The following is a 16,700-nucleotide window of genomic DNA, read 5'->3' as shown; positions in this document are numbered from 1 at the left end:
TCACAGTTTTGATTGTATCTCTATTATGTCCAATTAAATTCACTCTTGTAAAAATAAACTATGCAAATCTTCCATTTAACTGGCAGCCCTTGTACGAGACAAGGGGGAAAATTTTTACATTCTATAGGAATGTAAGTGAATGTGTGAAAATGATGACTAATTCTCGATCCAAGAAGGAAAGTTTCAATGTCTTCATTATGGCACCCCCTAAGGAACTGCAGCTTTATTAAGGCCTTCACTTAGTCAGTGCCTTGTACTTTCACCTAATCCTTTACCGGGTGTTCTATGGTGCTAGCTTTCAATCACAGATTTGGTCTAATTCTTGCTTCCTTTGTTAATCCCAAAGACACAAGCTTGCTGCTAATTATAAAGCTCTTGCCCATATAAGGTCTTCCCTGGGTCAACCTGTGCATACGTGTGTCCTAAAGCCATTTCCACTTCCTTCAGGGAAACAGAGTCTAAGCACATAATCCTGAAAGGGACAGGCCTGTCTCTCTGTCACTAGGAGAAATGGGATGAATGAAGGCCAACGGTCACCTTCGTGTTTTCCATACAGTTGGCATTGTAAGGTAACTTCTTCCAAGGCCGCCCTCATAGACATGCCTGCCTAAGAACCTGACTCTCCATTGGGTACATGCATCTATATGAAAACTCTTCTAAAATTATTTCACAACTTTAAAAAACGGCTAATATTCATTAAATATTATTTTTGAAGTTGGTATAATTGCTTTTTAAAATTAAAACAGTTTAGTTGTTCATTCTTCCTTTTTTAAAATGTATGTAATGGTGTGCTTTAGGGACAATTTACATATTAAAAAAACATTTTTTTTCAATGTTAGCCTCAACCTAATTTAAGTTGTTTACACATCCACGGGAAAGCCTGTTAACCTTGGTGATGCATCTTGGAGAATGCCTTCTTTCTACAAGATAAACAGATTTCTAGCCCATTAACAGCAGAATCTGCATCTTCATAGAATTAGAGTTGTGCATCCTGTAGAGGGGATTTTTAAGCTGTAAATGTCCAGCTCTCCAACTAAGCGAGGCGGTGGCGCTATGTCATCTACATGAGCTTGCTGGAAAACAAAAAGACAAAACAAAACAAAACAAAAAAACAGTTGGGATTGAGATGCGATCTTAAAAGCTGCGCTTGCAACTTTGAATAGGTAAAATTCATCCCTGATAATTTGCATGTATCTGACACACAGGTCGGGAAGGGCGCTTTTGGGGTGCTCTGGCGTTTCCCACTCAGCTTGAGTAGAGGGTCGGGGGTATTTTAGAGAACGTGTGTATCCCAGGCTTCTGTCATCCTCCAGGGATCCAGAATCTACCATACAGTGACTCTGAGGCACCAAGTGCCCCTGCCGTTCGGTCCTATGGTCCCCATGGCCACACGGGGATCCGTGGACATCATTTGCGCTTATTCCGGGTCACCTCAGTATCTTGCGAGTATGGACAGGACTCGGGACAAAGAGCGAAACTGGGGACCACGGCGAATGGAGGGTCAGGGAAGGATCCGGGGGAAAAGGGCACCGAGCACAGAGGGACAGAGAAGGTGGAAGGAGGAGAGCGGGCAATGGGGGCTCCGGTGTTTTGCTGGGTCCAGGTCTGGGTGACCCGATCAGAAGGTGGAACCGAGCGGCCGGGCGGAGGAGACAGGTGCCGGGTTGCCCCGGCCAGGCTCCCCTAGCTCCGGGCCGCACTTCTTCAGCGTTCGGCCGGCCGTGCACCTCCCAGCTCCGACTCCTTCGGCGCGCCGTAGCCATCGCCATATATACCCTGCTAAAAATAGCCTGCGAAACGTCTTCCCAATCACCGCCGGCCGAGTTCGAATTGCACCAATAGAAAAGCCTTTAATGGAGAGGCTCGGTCACGCCAGGCGGGGCCGCTCTGTGTCCGCGCCGGCGATTGGTGCGAGCTGACATCATCGTCGCGCAGCCCCCGGGACGGGAGCAGCGGGATTGGGTACTGTGAGGGGGGCGGAGCTCCAAGCTGGTCACGTGGGGGGAGGAGGAGTGGGGGGAGCCAAGCGGGGGAGGAAGGGGGAGGCTGGCAGCGGAGCTTTGAATAGGGAAGTTTTGCAGGGGTTACGCTTGCAGTCAGTCCGCTGTTTGCAAATATTGCGTGGGCTCGGCGCGCTGCGGGCTGCGGGAGGGTCCGGACCCGGCGTCCGATTGCAGCGCCATCCAGTTTGCATGAAACTTTCACCTGCGCTCCCGGGGACAGTTTCTGCTCCGACTCCTGATCGCTCACCTCCCTGTTTTCCCGACAGCGGGGACTGTCTTTTCCAACCCGACATGGATGTGCTCCCAATGTGTAGCATCTTCCAGGAACTACAGATTGTGCACGAAACGGGCTACTTCTCGGCTCTGCCGTCCCTGGAGGAATATTGGCAACAGGTAAATACAGATTTTTTTTTTCACGTTCCCGGTGCGCCGAGGAGGGAGTCGCGCGGAGGAACAGGCAAGATGGTGTGTGCTTGAAGTGCATCTTTTTAATGATGATTAGCATTCGCTTAATTAAAAAAAATAAAATAATGATCGTAAGACGCCCCTCTGCTGCCTGGAATGACGAAGGCACTGTAAAGCAAGCCTTCGGCAGCGAGGAATAGAGTTGTCATTTGTATGGAGGCGAGCTCTTGTTCCCACTACGTTTTTCTTTATTTTTTATTTTTCTAATTCCAAGCTTCCGAGAAGCATCCACCCGAGGGGGTAACCCCAAATTCCTCTGGCCGATCCAGACCTGAGCCGCTGGCACAAGTTTGGAGCTTGTACCAGCTCCAAACTCCACAGCTGGACTTTGTCACATGAACGATCTTGCCTTGACTGCCAAAAGATTTGATTTAAGGATTTTGTTTTTGTTTTGATGTTTGTACATCCATGTTTTTAAGTCTAACCTAATATTTTGCCTGCGGAACGCAGCAGCTCTTTTTAACTCAAGGCCATTTGCGGTTTCTTTTTTTTCTGGATAATTTCTTAGCCTTCGCCTATGTGTGCCTTGTTTTTCTTACCTGCTTTTCTTGTTGACTGCGCGGCGGGTGTGTGTGCAGGGGGGGTGCTGTTTGCACACAAGTGACTTGTCAGTCATATGACAATGAGTCTGTTCCTAGTTGCTTTGGGTTTTACTTTGGGGAAGAAAAATCTTGATTTCCGGCATTTTAGTGGAACTAAAATTTGGGGCAACGGAAATAAAAGAAACATCCCTCCTCTCCGTTCTAAGTCTTAGGATTCTGTGAATGGCAAGACAGTCTCGAACACTTTTACCATTGTCTTTAAAATGACGGTTCGGTGGCTGTGTCTCTGTATCCTTCTGGGCTGGTTTTTTTTTTTTTTTTTTAAGCGAATTAGCAGATGAGATATATTCAGTGGGTTTCACAACCACCCAGGCTTTAAAACACACGAAAAGGGAAGTGTTGCCTGAAACCTCCTCATGCCGGCTTAATTGTTCACGATCCTCTCTGCCTTCCTCTCCCCCTCCCCATTTTTCCTCCTCAAAGAAGCTGCTCCCTGGGACGTGATTGAAATTGATCTTAGTAGTTTCCTTTAGGCATTTGGGATTTGGGCAACAAGCCAGACTTGGCTCCCGGTCCCCTTCAGAGCCTTTTAAACTCCCAGAGAGCTGCGGATCAGGTCCCCACTGCTCATCAGCATAATGGAGATTTTAAATTAGCCAGTTGATTAAAGTTTAACAAGATCTTCATAAATGTGCTTGCCTTTTCTTCGGAACATCAATAACACGTATTGAGGCCTCAAGTCTGAATACTGTATGCACTGTAACAGACATCGAATTTTGGGGGGGGAAGGGGGGAGGGGGGAGAAAACAAGCAGCCACCCCCCCCCTCCTCCTTGGCTTGTTCATGCTTGCTGTGTGAAGCGTCCACAGGGAGGGTTAGGATGTGTGACACTGTGATAGAAGGCACATTGTTAAGTCAGCATTAGCCCTTTTGCTGGTAGCCCTGTATTCAAGATGGTCTGTTCCCTGATAACAATTTGTTTCAGTTTGGTGTCGAAATTTCTATCCATAGAGTAGACTACACAGTGGCACAGACAGCCTTATATGGGCATGCAGGCAAACCTAGTGAAAAAAAAATCAGGGCCGACATAATTTAATCCTAAAATGTTTCCTACCATTTTTCTTTTCCAGTGGCTAGAAAGTTTGAGATGGTGGGGAGAGGGGATGCGGACCCCTGCAGTTGTGTAGCTCCTTGAAAGGTTGGTTGTGGGGCTGGGGAAGGGGCGCCCTGTCCGTGGCACCACTGCATGTATATTTGAGCTGGGTCCTTATTTGGCTGCTGGTCAGAATTTCAAAAGGAAGTCTCCTTTGGCATTGCGTGAAAGAAATAGGAGTGATGACTCATACTGTTGTACTCTTGGCCAGGAGATAAAGTCCTTGTTCATTGTGGGACTCGCAGAAGGGCCGGAGAGTAATTTCCCCTTTTCCATCCTTTACAATAGCAGATGGCCATTCTGGAAGAATTCATTTCTGTTGTTGAGGTTTCTTGTTTCCCTTTGGCCACTGTGAAGAAAACATTAAAGTTTGGTGGTATCCACAGTCTTGGGAAATGACATTTAAAAACACACGCATTATATATGTAATATATATATATAACATATATATATATTACATATATACATATATCTCCTAGGTCTTAGCTACACAGGAAATGTGAGGTTTCTCTTCCAATCTATTGGTGTCCCCGAGTACAGACGAGTACAGACAGATACCTGCTGTCTGTTTTCTGACTACAGCCAGCCCTATGTTGTCAGCTGTGTGCCTAAGGTGAGGGGGAGGGGGTACTTCAGACCACAGCACACTGTGCTGCGCAACCTTTCTGCCCTGTCGTGGGAATACTCGTGGACGGCTGGAGCTTTCTCATTGATGCTCACAGTTCTGGAGAATGTCAAGCGATCTGGTTAAACCTGTTAGGCTGGCAGGAGGGAGGGGGCGTGATATGTGGGGCTGATTCTCTTTGTGTGGTTTACCAGGATCCTCATTAGAAATGTCAACATTTGTAACTATGACAACAAAACAGGCCTAGTGACCATCACTCCTTGTGGCCGTGGGTCCAACCCTGGAGAAACTAAGAGAGGTTTCGCCTCTGCTTTGCCTTAGTATTCCTAGACACAGCTTTCCTCTAGCATTCCTGAGGAAAAGGAGTCCTATTACAGAAGACTTTGTGGCCCCATTGTCTATGATACAGAAATATTTTTGTTTGTTCCCTGTTGCGTGTTTTCTTCTTTAATGTGCTTTCAGTTCCACTTTCAGTAGCCGTAACAATCACGTGCCTCCATGTGGTTCCTTTTGCAGACCTGTCTGGAGTTGGAACGCTATCTCCAGAGTGAGCCTTGCTACGTGTCAGCCTCTGAGATAAAATTTGACAGCCAGGAAGATCTGTGGACCAAAATCATTTTGGCTCGGGAGAAGAAGGAGGAATCAGAACTGGAGATCTCTTCTGGTCCTCCAGAAGACTCTCTGATCGGCCCCAGCTTTAATTACAACCTAGAGACCAACAGCCTGAGCTCTGACGTCAGCAGCGAATCTTCAGACAGTTCTGAGGAACTTTCGCCCACGACCAAATTTACCTCTGATCCCATCGGTGAAGTCTTAGTCAATTCAGGAAACCTGAGCTCCTCCGTCATTTCCACACCTCCTTCCTCTCCAGAAGTGAACAGGGAATCCTCTCAACTGTGGGCCTGTGGGCCAGGAGAACTGCCCTCACCTGGGAAGGCTCGCAGTGGGACTTCGGGGAAGTCTAGTGACAAGGGTAGTGGTGACACGTCCCCAGATGGCAGAAGGAGGGTACATCGATGCCATTTTAACGGCTGCCGGAAAGTTTACACTAAAAGCTCCCACTTGAAAGCACATCAACGTACTCACACAGGTCAGTCCCCTCATGGGGTCTGGGCGGTCAGCCACTGGTGGGCGCCAGTGAATCGCACCAGCACTGGGAGGGAGCCAGGGCTCCCCAGGATGTGGGCACAAGCAAGGAAATCCTCACTTCCTAAAATTTTTGTCACCAAGGAATTGGGTCTTTTTTGGAGTTCAGAGTAGAATCTTTAAAAGACTGGACATTTGAATCAGACGAATGGTTCACTCTTTCAGATTAAGCAAGAGGCCAGATCACATTCTCCATCGCCACCCAAACCTTCACCCACTCCGTGCTCTTTTCCCCACGGTGCATACATCGTGCTATGTTGGGTTGCTCCTCATTCTTTGTCATGTAAGTCCAGGGTCAGGACAGAGGGTCCCTGGGCAGTATGTGCTAGTGTCGACACTGGTATTTTGAGGCCTGAGTGTGAGCAATAGTCTTGGCCAGGGGGCACTGACTGTGACTACTCTTGTATCGCGCGCAGCCACTTAAAACTGGGGCTTTCTTAATGCAGTGCCACTACTTAAGACTGAAGTTCTGTTTTGTTTGAAACTACTAGAACAGCATACAGGCTAGGAGGGGAAGGGCCACAGGAAAGATCCATGCTGTAAATTCTTGAGAAATGAAGTCAGCGCCCTGAAAAGGCACAGAGCCAGGAGAGGATATGAGTGTCCCCAAATGAGACAGTTTTTGACTTGGGTTTATTTTAGCATTAGCATTATTATTATTATTATTATTATTATTATTATTATTATTATTGTTGTTGTTGTTTTATTTTTTTTTTTATTCACACGCTGCATTTTGTCCAATTCACACTTATAATTTAGCTAGGGAGTGATGTCAATTTGGTTGTTTGATTGCCAGGCAGAAGCTGATCTGAAAGCCTCCGGATGAGGTTTCTCAGAAACCCATGATGTCAGTTTTGTAGAAATGCAGGACGCCCCCGACAACTCATTTCACAGGGAAGTGAATAAGGAACCAGATAGAGCTGGAGGGGCCGCGTCTCCACGGAGAATGCAATACATCCCATCCCCTCAGCAAGGCTGTGTGTCCTGGGGGCTGACACCTCACCTTGCAAGTATGTCAGCAGCCTGAGTAATCGTCATCGTCATGAGTTAACTTTGCTTTTGGTAGCATGACTCTGTCAAATCTGGACAAACAGCCTGCCTGAGCTCTCAGGCCACGTCAGGAAAGAACCTATGCTTGTGACCTTTAGCTTGCCAGAGGTACTGTCCCTCCACTAAAGCAGATGGCGAGGCCTTTAGGCTGCAGGGGCCCCACAGAATGTATTGTTGACTCTTCTCCTTCTCCTCATCACATCAGTGAAATCATGGTGCCCTTGTAATGTGCTCTTTCCCCAGGAGAAAAGCCTTACAGATGCTCATGGGAAGGTTGTGAGTGGCGTTTTGCAAGAAGTGATGAGCTAACCAGACACTTCCGAAAGCATACTGGTGCCAAGCCTTTTAAATGCTCTCACTGTGACAGGTACGTCAAGAAGCGTGGGATCATGGGAATGAAAAAGGACTAGAGCCGACTAAGTGTGTGCAGTAGACCTTGAAAAGAAGGCCAACAGTTTCCTGTTATTTCTTGGCATTTCTTTTAAGTCTGGGGCTTTTTCAAATATCCCTGACACTGACTATCTCTCTTAAGAAGCAGTGTGCCAGATTTCTATAAGAAAAAAAAAATGTCTAGAGGAAGGTTTTTTCTTTTTTTTTTTAATTAATATTTTAAATTTTTTCTTACATACACATTTATTTATATTATTATACATATATAAAATAAACTACCTAGAGCAAAAAGAACCATGAAACAATCAGGAATTATATTAATGTTACAGTCATAGTGTTACGGCTGTTTGTATGGGAAGGTTTTCAAAATGGGCTCCAGCAGGGTTCAAATTCAAAAACTAAGAGATGAGTTCAGTTTAGACTCTTTCATTGGACTTCGGGCACATCCTAGCTGTTGTCTGAAGACTAATTGAATGTGTATTCCTCTGCCTTTGGGGTTGTTCCCTGTCCCTAAAAGTACTGGCAAGGCCTCAAAGGGGTTGTACAGGGAAGTGTTTCTGGTCTGCCATATACACAGCCCAGGAGGCAAAGCCTTAAATTCTCTGTTTCTGATTTGCCCTTGCAGGTGTTTCTCCAGGTCTGACCATCTGGCCCTGCACATGAAGAGGCACCTCTGAGGCAGCAGAGGGATGAATCCTGTACGCTAACAGAGGCTTCCAGGCTGAGAGGCGGCCATGGAAGGAGGGATGCCTGTACCGGCCAAAGCATGCCATTTAGCTTCCTACCCAGTTACCTCCAGGGGCCTCTCTTTGGAAGGTCTTTTGAGGGCTACAAAAGTCATGTCAGAAGCGGCATAGCACCCACGGTGCATGGTGTTTGGGTGACCCCGGACTCGCCACTGGTTCCTAACCTTCTGAGAGGCTTCTGAGCCTTTTGCCGTGAGCATGCGCACTGAGAATGTTATTGGGTGGGATGACTGTATGTTGAGGATCTATTACTGACTGTATGGTGAGGCAGACTTTTTTTCCCCCTTGTGGTAGCAAATAACTGCAAGAGACAAAAAAAAAAAAAAAAAAAAAAAAAAGCAGTTTGAATGTTTTGTGTGTGAGGAGTACACAGAGGGATGGGTTGACCACCAATCATTTCCTGAAGGGTGTCTGCACCTTAAAAAAAATAAACAAAAACAAAAACAAAAAAATTTAAAAAAACAAAAAAACAAAAAAAAACGATGGAAAAACTTGGAGGGTGGGAGTGGGAACTCAGGACCCCATAGCAATGAGTGTTAAGGGCAGGGGGAGCCCCTGTCCCCCTTTCCTGTGTGAAAGGACTTTCTGGTGTCTGGTGCAGCTATAGAATGCGCAGTGTGTCAAGTAGCTGGTTTTACTGGCTATGCGGAGCTCATTTGTAACCCATTGTATAAGCTGTATTTACAAATAACAGTGGTCATTTTCCCTTATAATACAAAAGTCTGCATGGTCTGGGGAAGCTATTTAACATTTTTAAATCGGGTCTCCAATCTTAATTCCAGTTAATAAGCAGCTATAAGATTCAATTCGTTTAGAATAATGATTCCTTAAGCCATTTAGGCCTGGCAAGACCCAACTCCCCAGATCCTTCTAGTTTGTAACACTCCCCGTGCAAAATGATATTGTGCAGTGTAGGCTTGTATTTTCAATGACTCAGAATTTGAATTTACTTTTTGGAGAATCTTAAGGTGCCCTTTGAAGAAATTGGACACATGTCAAATGTCTAAATGCTGGGGCCTGGAAATTACTGGTCTAATGTCACATTAGCCTAAGAACATAAACTTCTTTTCTCAGTCAGGTGGATCAAACCACTAAGCTTAGAAAGCGTTTTTCTCATGCAGCTAAGTCTCTCTTATTTATGCCTTGAGGACTATTTCTGGTTTTCTAGCTGTTAATGCACTGTTGACCTTCATAATGGTGCCTTATGCAACTGGCCCTTCGGTGGGGTCAAATACAGGGGTATGGGTGATGCATGCTTAATTAAGGCTCTTTTTTCACCTGGCATTGTACTGTATTAGTGTATAATATGGAAAAAAGAAAACAAAACAACAACAACAAAAACCACCTCTTTAAGATCCTCCACAATGACAAATAGGTGAAATCTCCTTTGACATGTCAACATGTGTTCATTTCTAACAACTTGACTGTCAGTGTTAAAATGGGAAAAAAAAATAGACATGATAATTGAAAACTAATTCTGTGACCATGAGACTCTTTTAAGAGACCTTGCACAATTGTACAGTTCACACACACCGGCTGTATTTATTATGTAACATTTTCACACATATTAAAGATACAGAAGTATAAATAAAAAAAAAAAACAATGTCAATATCTTGCTCGAAAGGCACAAGTTTTGGGTACCTGTCTAGCTATCTGTTGGTAATACTGAAAGTATACTGCTTTTTTTTTTTTTTGAAAAAAAAAGTGGATGAAATTTCTTGTGTATGTATATTTGTGTGTATAGTATGTGTATGTATGTGTGTATATATATTATATATAGATAATATATAAATATTTTTTTAAGAAGAAACTAGAATGTTTAGCTAGAAAATTCTACAGCCTGTGAAGAAGTATTTCAAAATGGCCATAAAGGAGGTTAAAAAAAATTGAAAACTATAACCTAACTTTTATAGAGGCTTTATCTTTAATTTAATAATTTGCTGAAGACATTTCGGCGTTGAGTCTATTCCACCCTGCTGATTTTGCTAGTCATTATTGGCAAGCCTGGAATAGGGTACCTTTGGCCGTTCAGAAGGGACACGAACAAAATACTGGCCAACCAGCTGGACTCAGACACACGAAGGTTTTGATTTTACTTTCAGCCTTACTAGAAGATCTAACCTAAGAGTAAGCTGATCACAGGGATTGTTTTTTAGATACTTTTTATGCAGATGAAACTATTTTTTCCAGCATGTAGATTCTCCCAGCTTTTTCAAGGAGTACTTTCCCGGAATTTGGCATACCACAGCATAGACAGCTGATGTTTCTGATATTTCATCCAGCTGCTGGCTTTTTTTGGGCATGGATCTTTGCATATATGTATACATATATGTATTACTATATATATATATATATATATATATATATATATATATATATATATATATATGAGTCTGGCTGGGCTGGTATTTTGTTTGATCGTCCCAGAAATGAGCAACGATTAAAGCTCACTAACTGTTTTTTGTTTTGTTTTTGTTTTTGTTTTTGTTTTTGTATCTGGGCTGATGAAAACATTTCTCTACAGTACTGATTTCATTTTGCTTAAGGGGAAAATGCACTTTTGTTTGGCAATTCAAAATCCAAGCATTTGATTTGCTGGGTTCTGGAAAACTCCTTTTTTGGCCCTGCTGTGTGCTTATCCATAACAATTCCATTAAGTAAGAAGGTAAACAGAAGAGAAAGAAAACTTGTGCTGGCTCGCCTTGCTTAGGAAACACCATTGGTGTGGTTTGACTAGGTGGGGCTGGCTGCCGTATATGTCGATGCCTGTAATTTTCATAATACGCAAGTACATTCTGTTCAGGTGATAACTGAGCCTCAATCAAGCAGAAACTTTTGCTTGAAGTTTTAAAAAATTTCTATTAGTGAAATTTCTTTCTTTCTTTCTTTTTTTTGAAGCACCCTGTTATCTAAAGAATCTTTGTAAGATTTTTGTAAAATTTTGTTTTACAAGATTTTATTTGAAATTGTTTTTTGCGAGATTGTTATATTTCTGTATGAATGTATTTTTTATTCGAATAACATAAAAATAATTCTTATCAGCATCTGGAGCCTGGTTGTTTTTCTGGGGTGCAGTGGTGGGGGGGAGGGGGTTGTTAACAAATTCCTGCTGTGTTACTCAGCCTGGCTTCCTCCCCGGGAAATCACCATTGTGCAATTCTGAGGGCCATTTGCCTTCCTTGTCTTCCCGCTTACCACAGCTGTCCCTTGAGCTAGCTGGAGGCCTGTACACTGCTCCTCACCACCCTGCAAATGTACTGAACGTGTTCCAAAGCCTGGCAAAAACAGCCCCAGGCTTTTGGGGGCACAATAGAAAGAAATTTGTTGCATATTTTCCTTCTGTCACTCAAGCCAAGGCGACCATTACAGTGCAGAGGCCACTGCGCTGTGACTAACTGCTGGTCCCTTTTACTTCTGCGATGGAGCAATTTTTGTCCACTTAGCTGTTAGAGCCGAGCCTAACCTGGGTGTCTCCTGTCTGGGAAAGATAGAAGCCATCCACCTATGAGTAGGGAAGTCAGGCCAGAAGGTTGTCTCCAAACACACACGGAAACCACTGCTCCCTGCTCCCGAAGTTCCCAAGTGAGTTCCATAGAGTGGGGCAGAAAGTGAAGACTGCCTTCTCCTGTGATTTTTATGACAGGAAGAAAGGTCTCTAAAATGCACTACATATAGAGCGAAATACATATTTTAAGGGGAAAAAATAGGCAGCTTATTGTCTCAGAGCAATTCCTTGAATAGCTTGAGATGTTGGCCCCAGTTTCACTGTGTGGATCAGTGTGAGAGCTGCATCTTGGAATCTGTTTTCAGTTTCTGTAAGACATTCAGTAGTCCCGGGGCAAAATCATTGAATTTGTTCCTTTTTAGGTAGTATATAGTCATTTACTTCACAGTAGGGTCTTCACTGGCTAAATGTATAAGGTTTAGAATTTCATATAGGTTATAATTGAGACGGGAAGATTTAGATGTGTATGCAGATTAGGACCTTTGGGTTTTTGTTGTTGTTTTGTTTTTCAATAATAACTTGGAAGAGATTTGTAGTGGCGCAGGGCATAAAGAGCGGGGCACGACGTTCTTGCCAGGATTCATGGGTGTGTGGCATTCTGAAGCACATGTCAGGCTGACTAACAGTTGGATTACTTCGACCCTACAGTCTAAATAAAGTCTCGATAATGCATTCTCTCTCAGCTACTATTAAGACTGGACCGCGTTGTCATGCAAAGACTGCCACACAGCTAAGTTATGCTCAAATAAGGCTGTTAGGAGAACCGCTGTGCAAGGAATCAGCCACAGCCTTAGGATATTTATAGAAGTATAAAGCATTTTCAGTCTGCTTAACAAATTTTTGAAACCTAGCTAAAAGAAAAGAGCATTTTTGCTCTAACAAGCTGTGTACTTTGGGGACAATTTGCTCAGCAACAGTGGGCCTCGATTTGCTCCTTGCTAAAATAGTTCAGGCTAGGTCACATGAGAGCGTTTTCTATAGCTCTAACATTCTGTGGTCTGTGAGTGTAGGGTGGACTTCAAATTGCATGTTCACTATCCTCAGAGTTCTTGGCCCAGAGCTAGGAAAGTTTCTCTTCTGCTACAGGAGAAAGTATTGTTCAAGAAAATTGCTCTGAAAACAGAAAACAGAATGTTCTCAAACTGCCCATTACTCCTTTAATTAAAGATAAGTTGCTCAGGCATTTGATGCTTGACAACATATAATTTTATTTAATTAAAATTAAAACTTTTGAAAAGTGCTATTGTATCCATTAAGGGACCCAAAACTTCCCCAGTTCCCCTAATCCCTGAATTCTATTCCTAATCCAATAGGGCCTTTGTACTGAGGGCAATGGAAGTGATTAAAATCTGTTATTTTTATATCTTAATTGCATAAAGATCACAGGATCACAGCTTCCATATGCAACTTTTTATGTATGTGTCATATCACCAAGAACTATTTCTCCATATTGGCTTATTTTTATTTATTTATATATGTTTATGTGTTTGTGTGACTATATATATATATATATATACACACACACACTTACTTGTGTGTGTGTATGCTTGTTCAGAGAGTGAATATATATATACTTACTTGTGTGTGTGTGTGTGTGTGTGTGTGTGTGTGTGTGTGTGCTTGTTCAGAGAGGTTATCATCACAGCCTCCTCCATCACAGCCCCCCTATTCCTTTGAGCCAGAGTCTCTGCTGAACCTAAGGTTAGGCTGGAAATCATCTTCTCCCAGGAGTCCTCTTGTCTCCACCCACTTCCGCTCTGGGGATGGAGATGTTCGCATGGCTGCTGTGATCTGAACTCTCATCATCTTGACTGCAGATCTTGCGCTTCTCAAATCTGAGCCCTTTCTTCAGCTTTCCATCCTGTATCCTTAAGTCAGCAGAAGTCACTGTTTCACATTGCTCTCCAGATATGAGACCAAGGGCACGCATGTATTTTTCAGAGTAGAGCGAGCACCGTCAGGGATGTGGCGCCCTGCATTTCATCGGCAGGAATCATCTATCACACAGAGTGGAGGTACGAAGAGAAGAAAGCGAGACCGCTGCACCACGCAAATGAGGCAGTCCAGCAATGTGTATTGAACCAGATTTATTTTATAGCACGGTCTTTCCGTTTCACTCTAGCTAATTTTAATGAGGATTCCCAAGACATTTGTGAGTGAAAAGAGATAAAAAGTAGAACCAATCTGGGTCCCACATGTTCTTTCAGGAGCCACTTTGGGCTGAACCATCACTGGGGAGTCCTCAGTGAGAGACAGATTGAATCCTACTTGACCCATGATGTCAATAGCAGACCCTTGCAAACTGCGGTTCATACCCTATATTCTTCACACAACCCACGCAAGGGAGCAAATGGTTCATACAATCTAGAATTGTTCCTTAAATGGAGACCTCCTGAGTCAAATGTGCCATGTACAATTAACCTAAAAGAAAACAAAAGAAGACACAACATCTACAAATCATAAATGGAAACCCATTATTCTTCAAATAATTGTTTCTTCAAAATGTGTCCTTTCTCATGACAAACATGTTTGTAAGAGCCTCGCATGTGTCGGCTAAGCTGTTCCTTGTATTTCTTAAGTTTCACATTAGCACACTATTTTTTGGTTGTGCAAGACTTGGTTTCAGTTGTGCGGGATAGCTGATGCCACATGCCAGCATTGTCATTGAATTCCCTCAAACCAGCCACCTTACCCACATGTCGTTCTTCTGCTTGTGTTGGTGAGAGGAGAAAACAGCTCAGGTATGTCAACAATGAGATGCAGTGTGGCGAGTCTCTTGCAGCCAGGAATTTGAAAAATCTAGTCCTCCCTACCTTTGCATATACCGTACTATCCACTTTAAAATACCTTATGTATTTATAAGGCCAAAGGCCCTAGCAAGCTGTCGGGTGATGAGTCATATATGAGTTTGTAAAGCTTTCCATTTAACAAGTCAAATTCTTTATAGTAAGAGTGCCTTTGGTCAAAATACTTCCTTTACAAAAATGTGTTTTTATTAATTCTTTGAGAATTTTATGCAAAGTGTTTTGGACATATACCCACTTCCCTTAACTCCTCTTAGATCCTCCACTCAATTTTATATTCCCTCTCTAACTCTCTCTCTCTCTCTCTCTCTCTCTCTCTCTCTCTCTCTCTCTCTCTCTCATATCTTATTTACTTAATGTAAATTAAGGATAACATTATTAATGGCTAATTGAAAACATTGATCTGTAACGTTCAGATTTGAATATTTAGCTGTCACCATACGTAGACATAAGAGAGTAGAATGCCGGAGCTATGAGGTGGTTTGTTGGATAACAGACCACTGGGAAGTCCTGCTCCCTCAAGCCACTCCTGATAATATCCCTCAGATATGAGGAGAGGGAAACTAACAGCTGCACACATGATCTTAAAGCACATACCTCCATCATCTTTTGCGCTTCTCCGATATGTAAGGTGTTTCCTATTCTAGCCAGGTGCAAGAAGTGGCAGAAGGAAGGAACGGTGGAACCAGAATCAGTTGCTCTCTTTACCTTACAAAGAGATTGACAGGGCTTACAAAGGGAGACTTGTCCATAGCCTTTGGATGATTCAGTGTTAATAACCATGACGGGACACTGAGCTTCCCACAGATGGGTAAGGAGGGCCATTGCTCTTAAGGACTTGTGTGTTTTCATTGTTGATGTGGGCAGAACCTGGCAATCAGACAATGTACAAGGAAGTGTGGAAGGTGTTGCCTAAGGCACTTCACAGTCCCTTCCTTAGCTATGAATTTCCTTAGAGACTTGCAATGGTCCCAATGCAGGAGCCACTGTTCTTGAAGGGATTTGTAAATGTGTGTCAGCAAAGAGTGGGCACTTATCTCACGGCTGCGGTGAACAGTGGAGACTATTTCTGTATGGAACCTATAAATAAACATTTCACTCACTTCTAGGCCTGTGTTTTTTCTTAACCCATTTACAGCTGATTTTTTTTGTTCTCATCTCTAAAACAGATACCATCCAAGGCCATCAGGATTGTTGGAGTCTTAAAGATAAGGCAAATAAGACAACTGTATCCAGAATATAAGCAATAACTGATAATTTGTCATCACTATTATTATGGTATAGTCGATACCTATTTCTTAATCAGGAAAACAATTTTCATTCTTTCCATTAAATTTAATTATACATGAATATCACCCGCCCCCAGAAGATCAGCAATGGTGTCATTTACTCGCAGTTACTTTTGAAAGCATAATTTCCTTGTACTTTCAGGAGATACACATAGGCTATTATGCTATTTCTTAATGATCTACAAAGTAGTTTCCTCTGGAAATTCTTACCACACTGCTGAAATCTTTCAGGAAGGAAGTGCTGCAAGTCTTTGAGTAAAACACTTTCAGATCAAAAGCCAGGAACACATGGTCCAATAACAGAATGGAATTGGCCAATAGACCTCAAAAAGAGTCTAAATTCACTTTAGTAAGACAAACAAACAAAAGAGGAGGTGCTCGGAAGTCCCAATTGTTACTACCATTTTACTAAGCACCTATGACCCCCAAGATTGGAACGGTTCTGACTCAGGCAACTCAAGTCACCATTGCACAGATGCCGTGTCACTGTCACCCGGCATTACGCCTACCAGCCTCATTCTCTACAGTGAACTCAGTGGGTAGCACCAGCTTCTCATGTATTGCCTCGTATGCTGTGTCTGAGATGACGATTTTGTTTGGCATGGGTTCTGTCCAATTATAATGGGCATGTTTGCACTTCTATACTCGGTCCATTTCCTGTATATCACGCTGTATTAATTAATTGGCTTTTTTTTTTTTGGTAAAGAAAAATCAGTTTATTTACATACTGAGGGAGAAAAATTCTCTCCTCCTTTTCAATATCAGTGTTGTAAGTTTATAGAAAAAGGAGTGAAACAAACTTAGAAAATATACATCTGCACTGGCTTTTGTTTATTTGCCTTTTTGGTTATTTGTTGTTTTTACTAAACTTTTTTCTATGTGCATCACTCGAAGGGTTGTACTGCCTGAGCCTGTGACTTCATTATCCTCAATTAACATTAAACTATCACAAGTTTGCTTTCGAATGATTACACGAGTTTT

The 16,700-nt window shown here is 43.0% G+C and overlaps 1 protein-coding gene across 1 annotated transcript; it reads left to right on the top strand.

Moving 5' to 3' along the window:
* The first annotated feature begins 2,047 nt into the window (after positions 1 to 2,047).
* On the top strand, positions 2,048 to 11,165 carry KLF6 (KLF transcription factor 6). The gene is made up of 4 exons (XM_084781494.1): positions 2,048 to 2,396; positions 5,305 to 5,878; positions 7,228 to 7,351; positions 8,000 to 11,165. Exons 1-4 carry the CDS (start codon positions 2,193 to 2,195, stop codon positions 8,049 to 8,051), a joined length of 954 nt encoding a protein of 317 aa, XP_084637620.1. The 5' UTR covers positions 2,048 to 2,192; the 3' UTR covers positions 8,052 to 11,165.
* Positions 11,166 to 16,700: the final 5,535 nt, after the last annotated feature.

This window comes from Acomys minous, assembly GCF_964271855.1.
Source record: "Acomys minous genome assembly, chromosome: 5".
NCBI classification, from domain to species: domain Eukaryota; kingdom Metazoa; phylum Chordata; class Mammalia; order Rodentia; family Muridae; genus Acomys; species Acomys minous.
The sequence above is the reverse complement of the archived record's forward strand: the minus strand, read 5'-3'. Positions and strand labels throughout refer to the sequence as shown.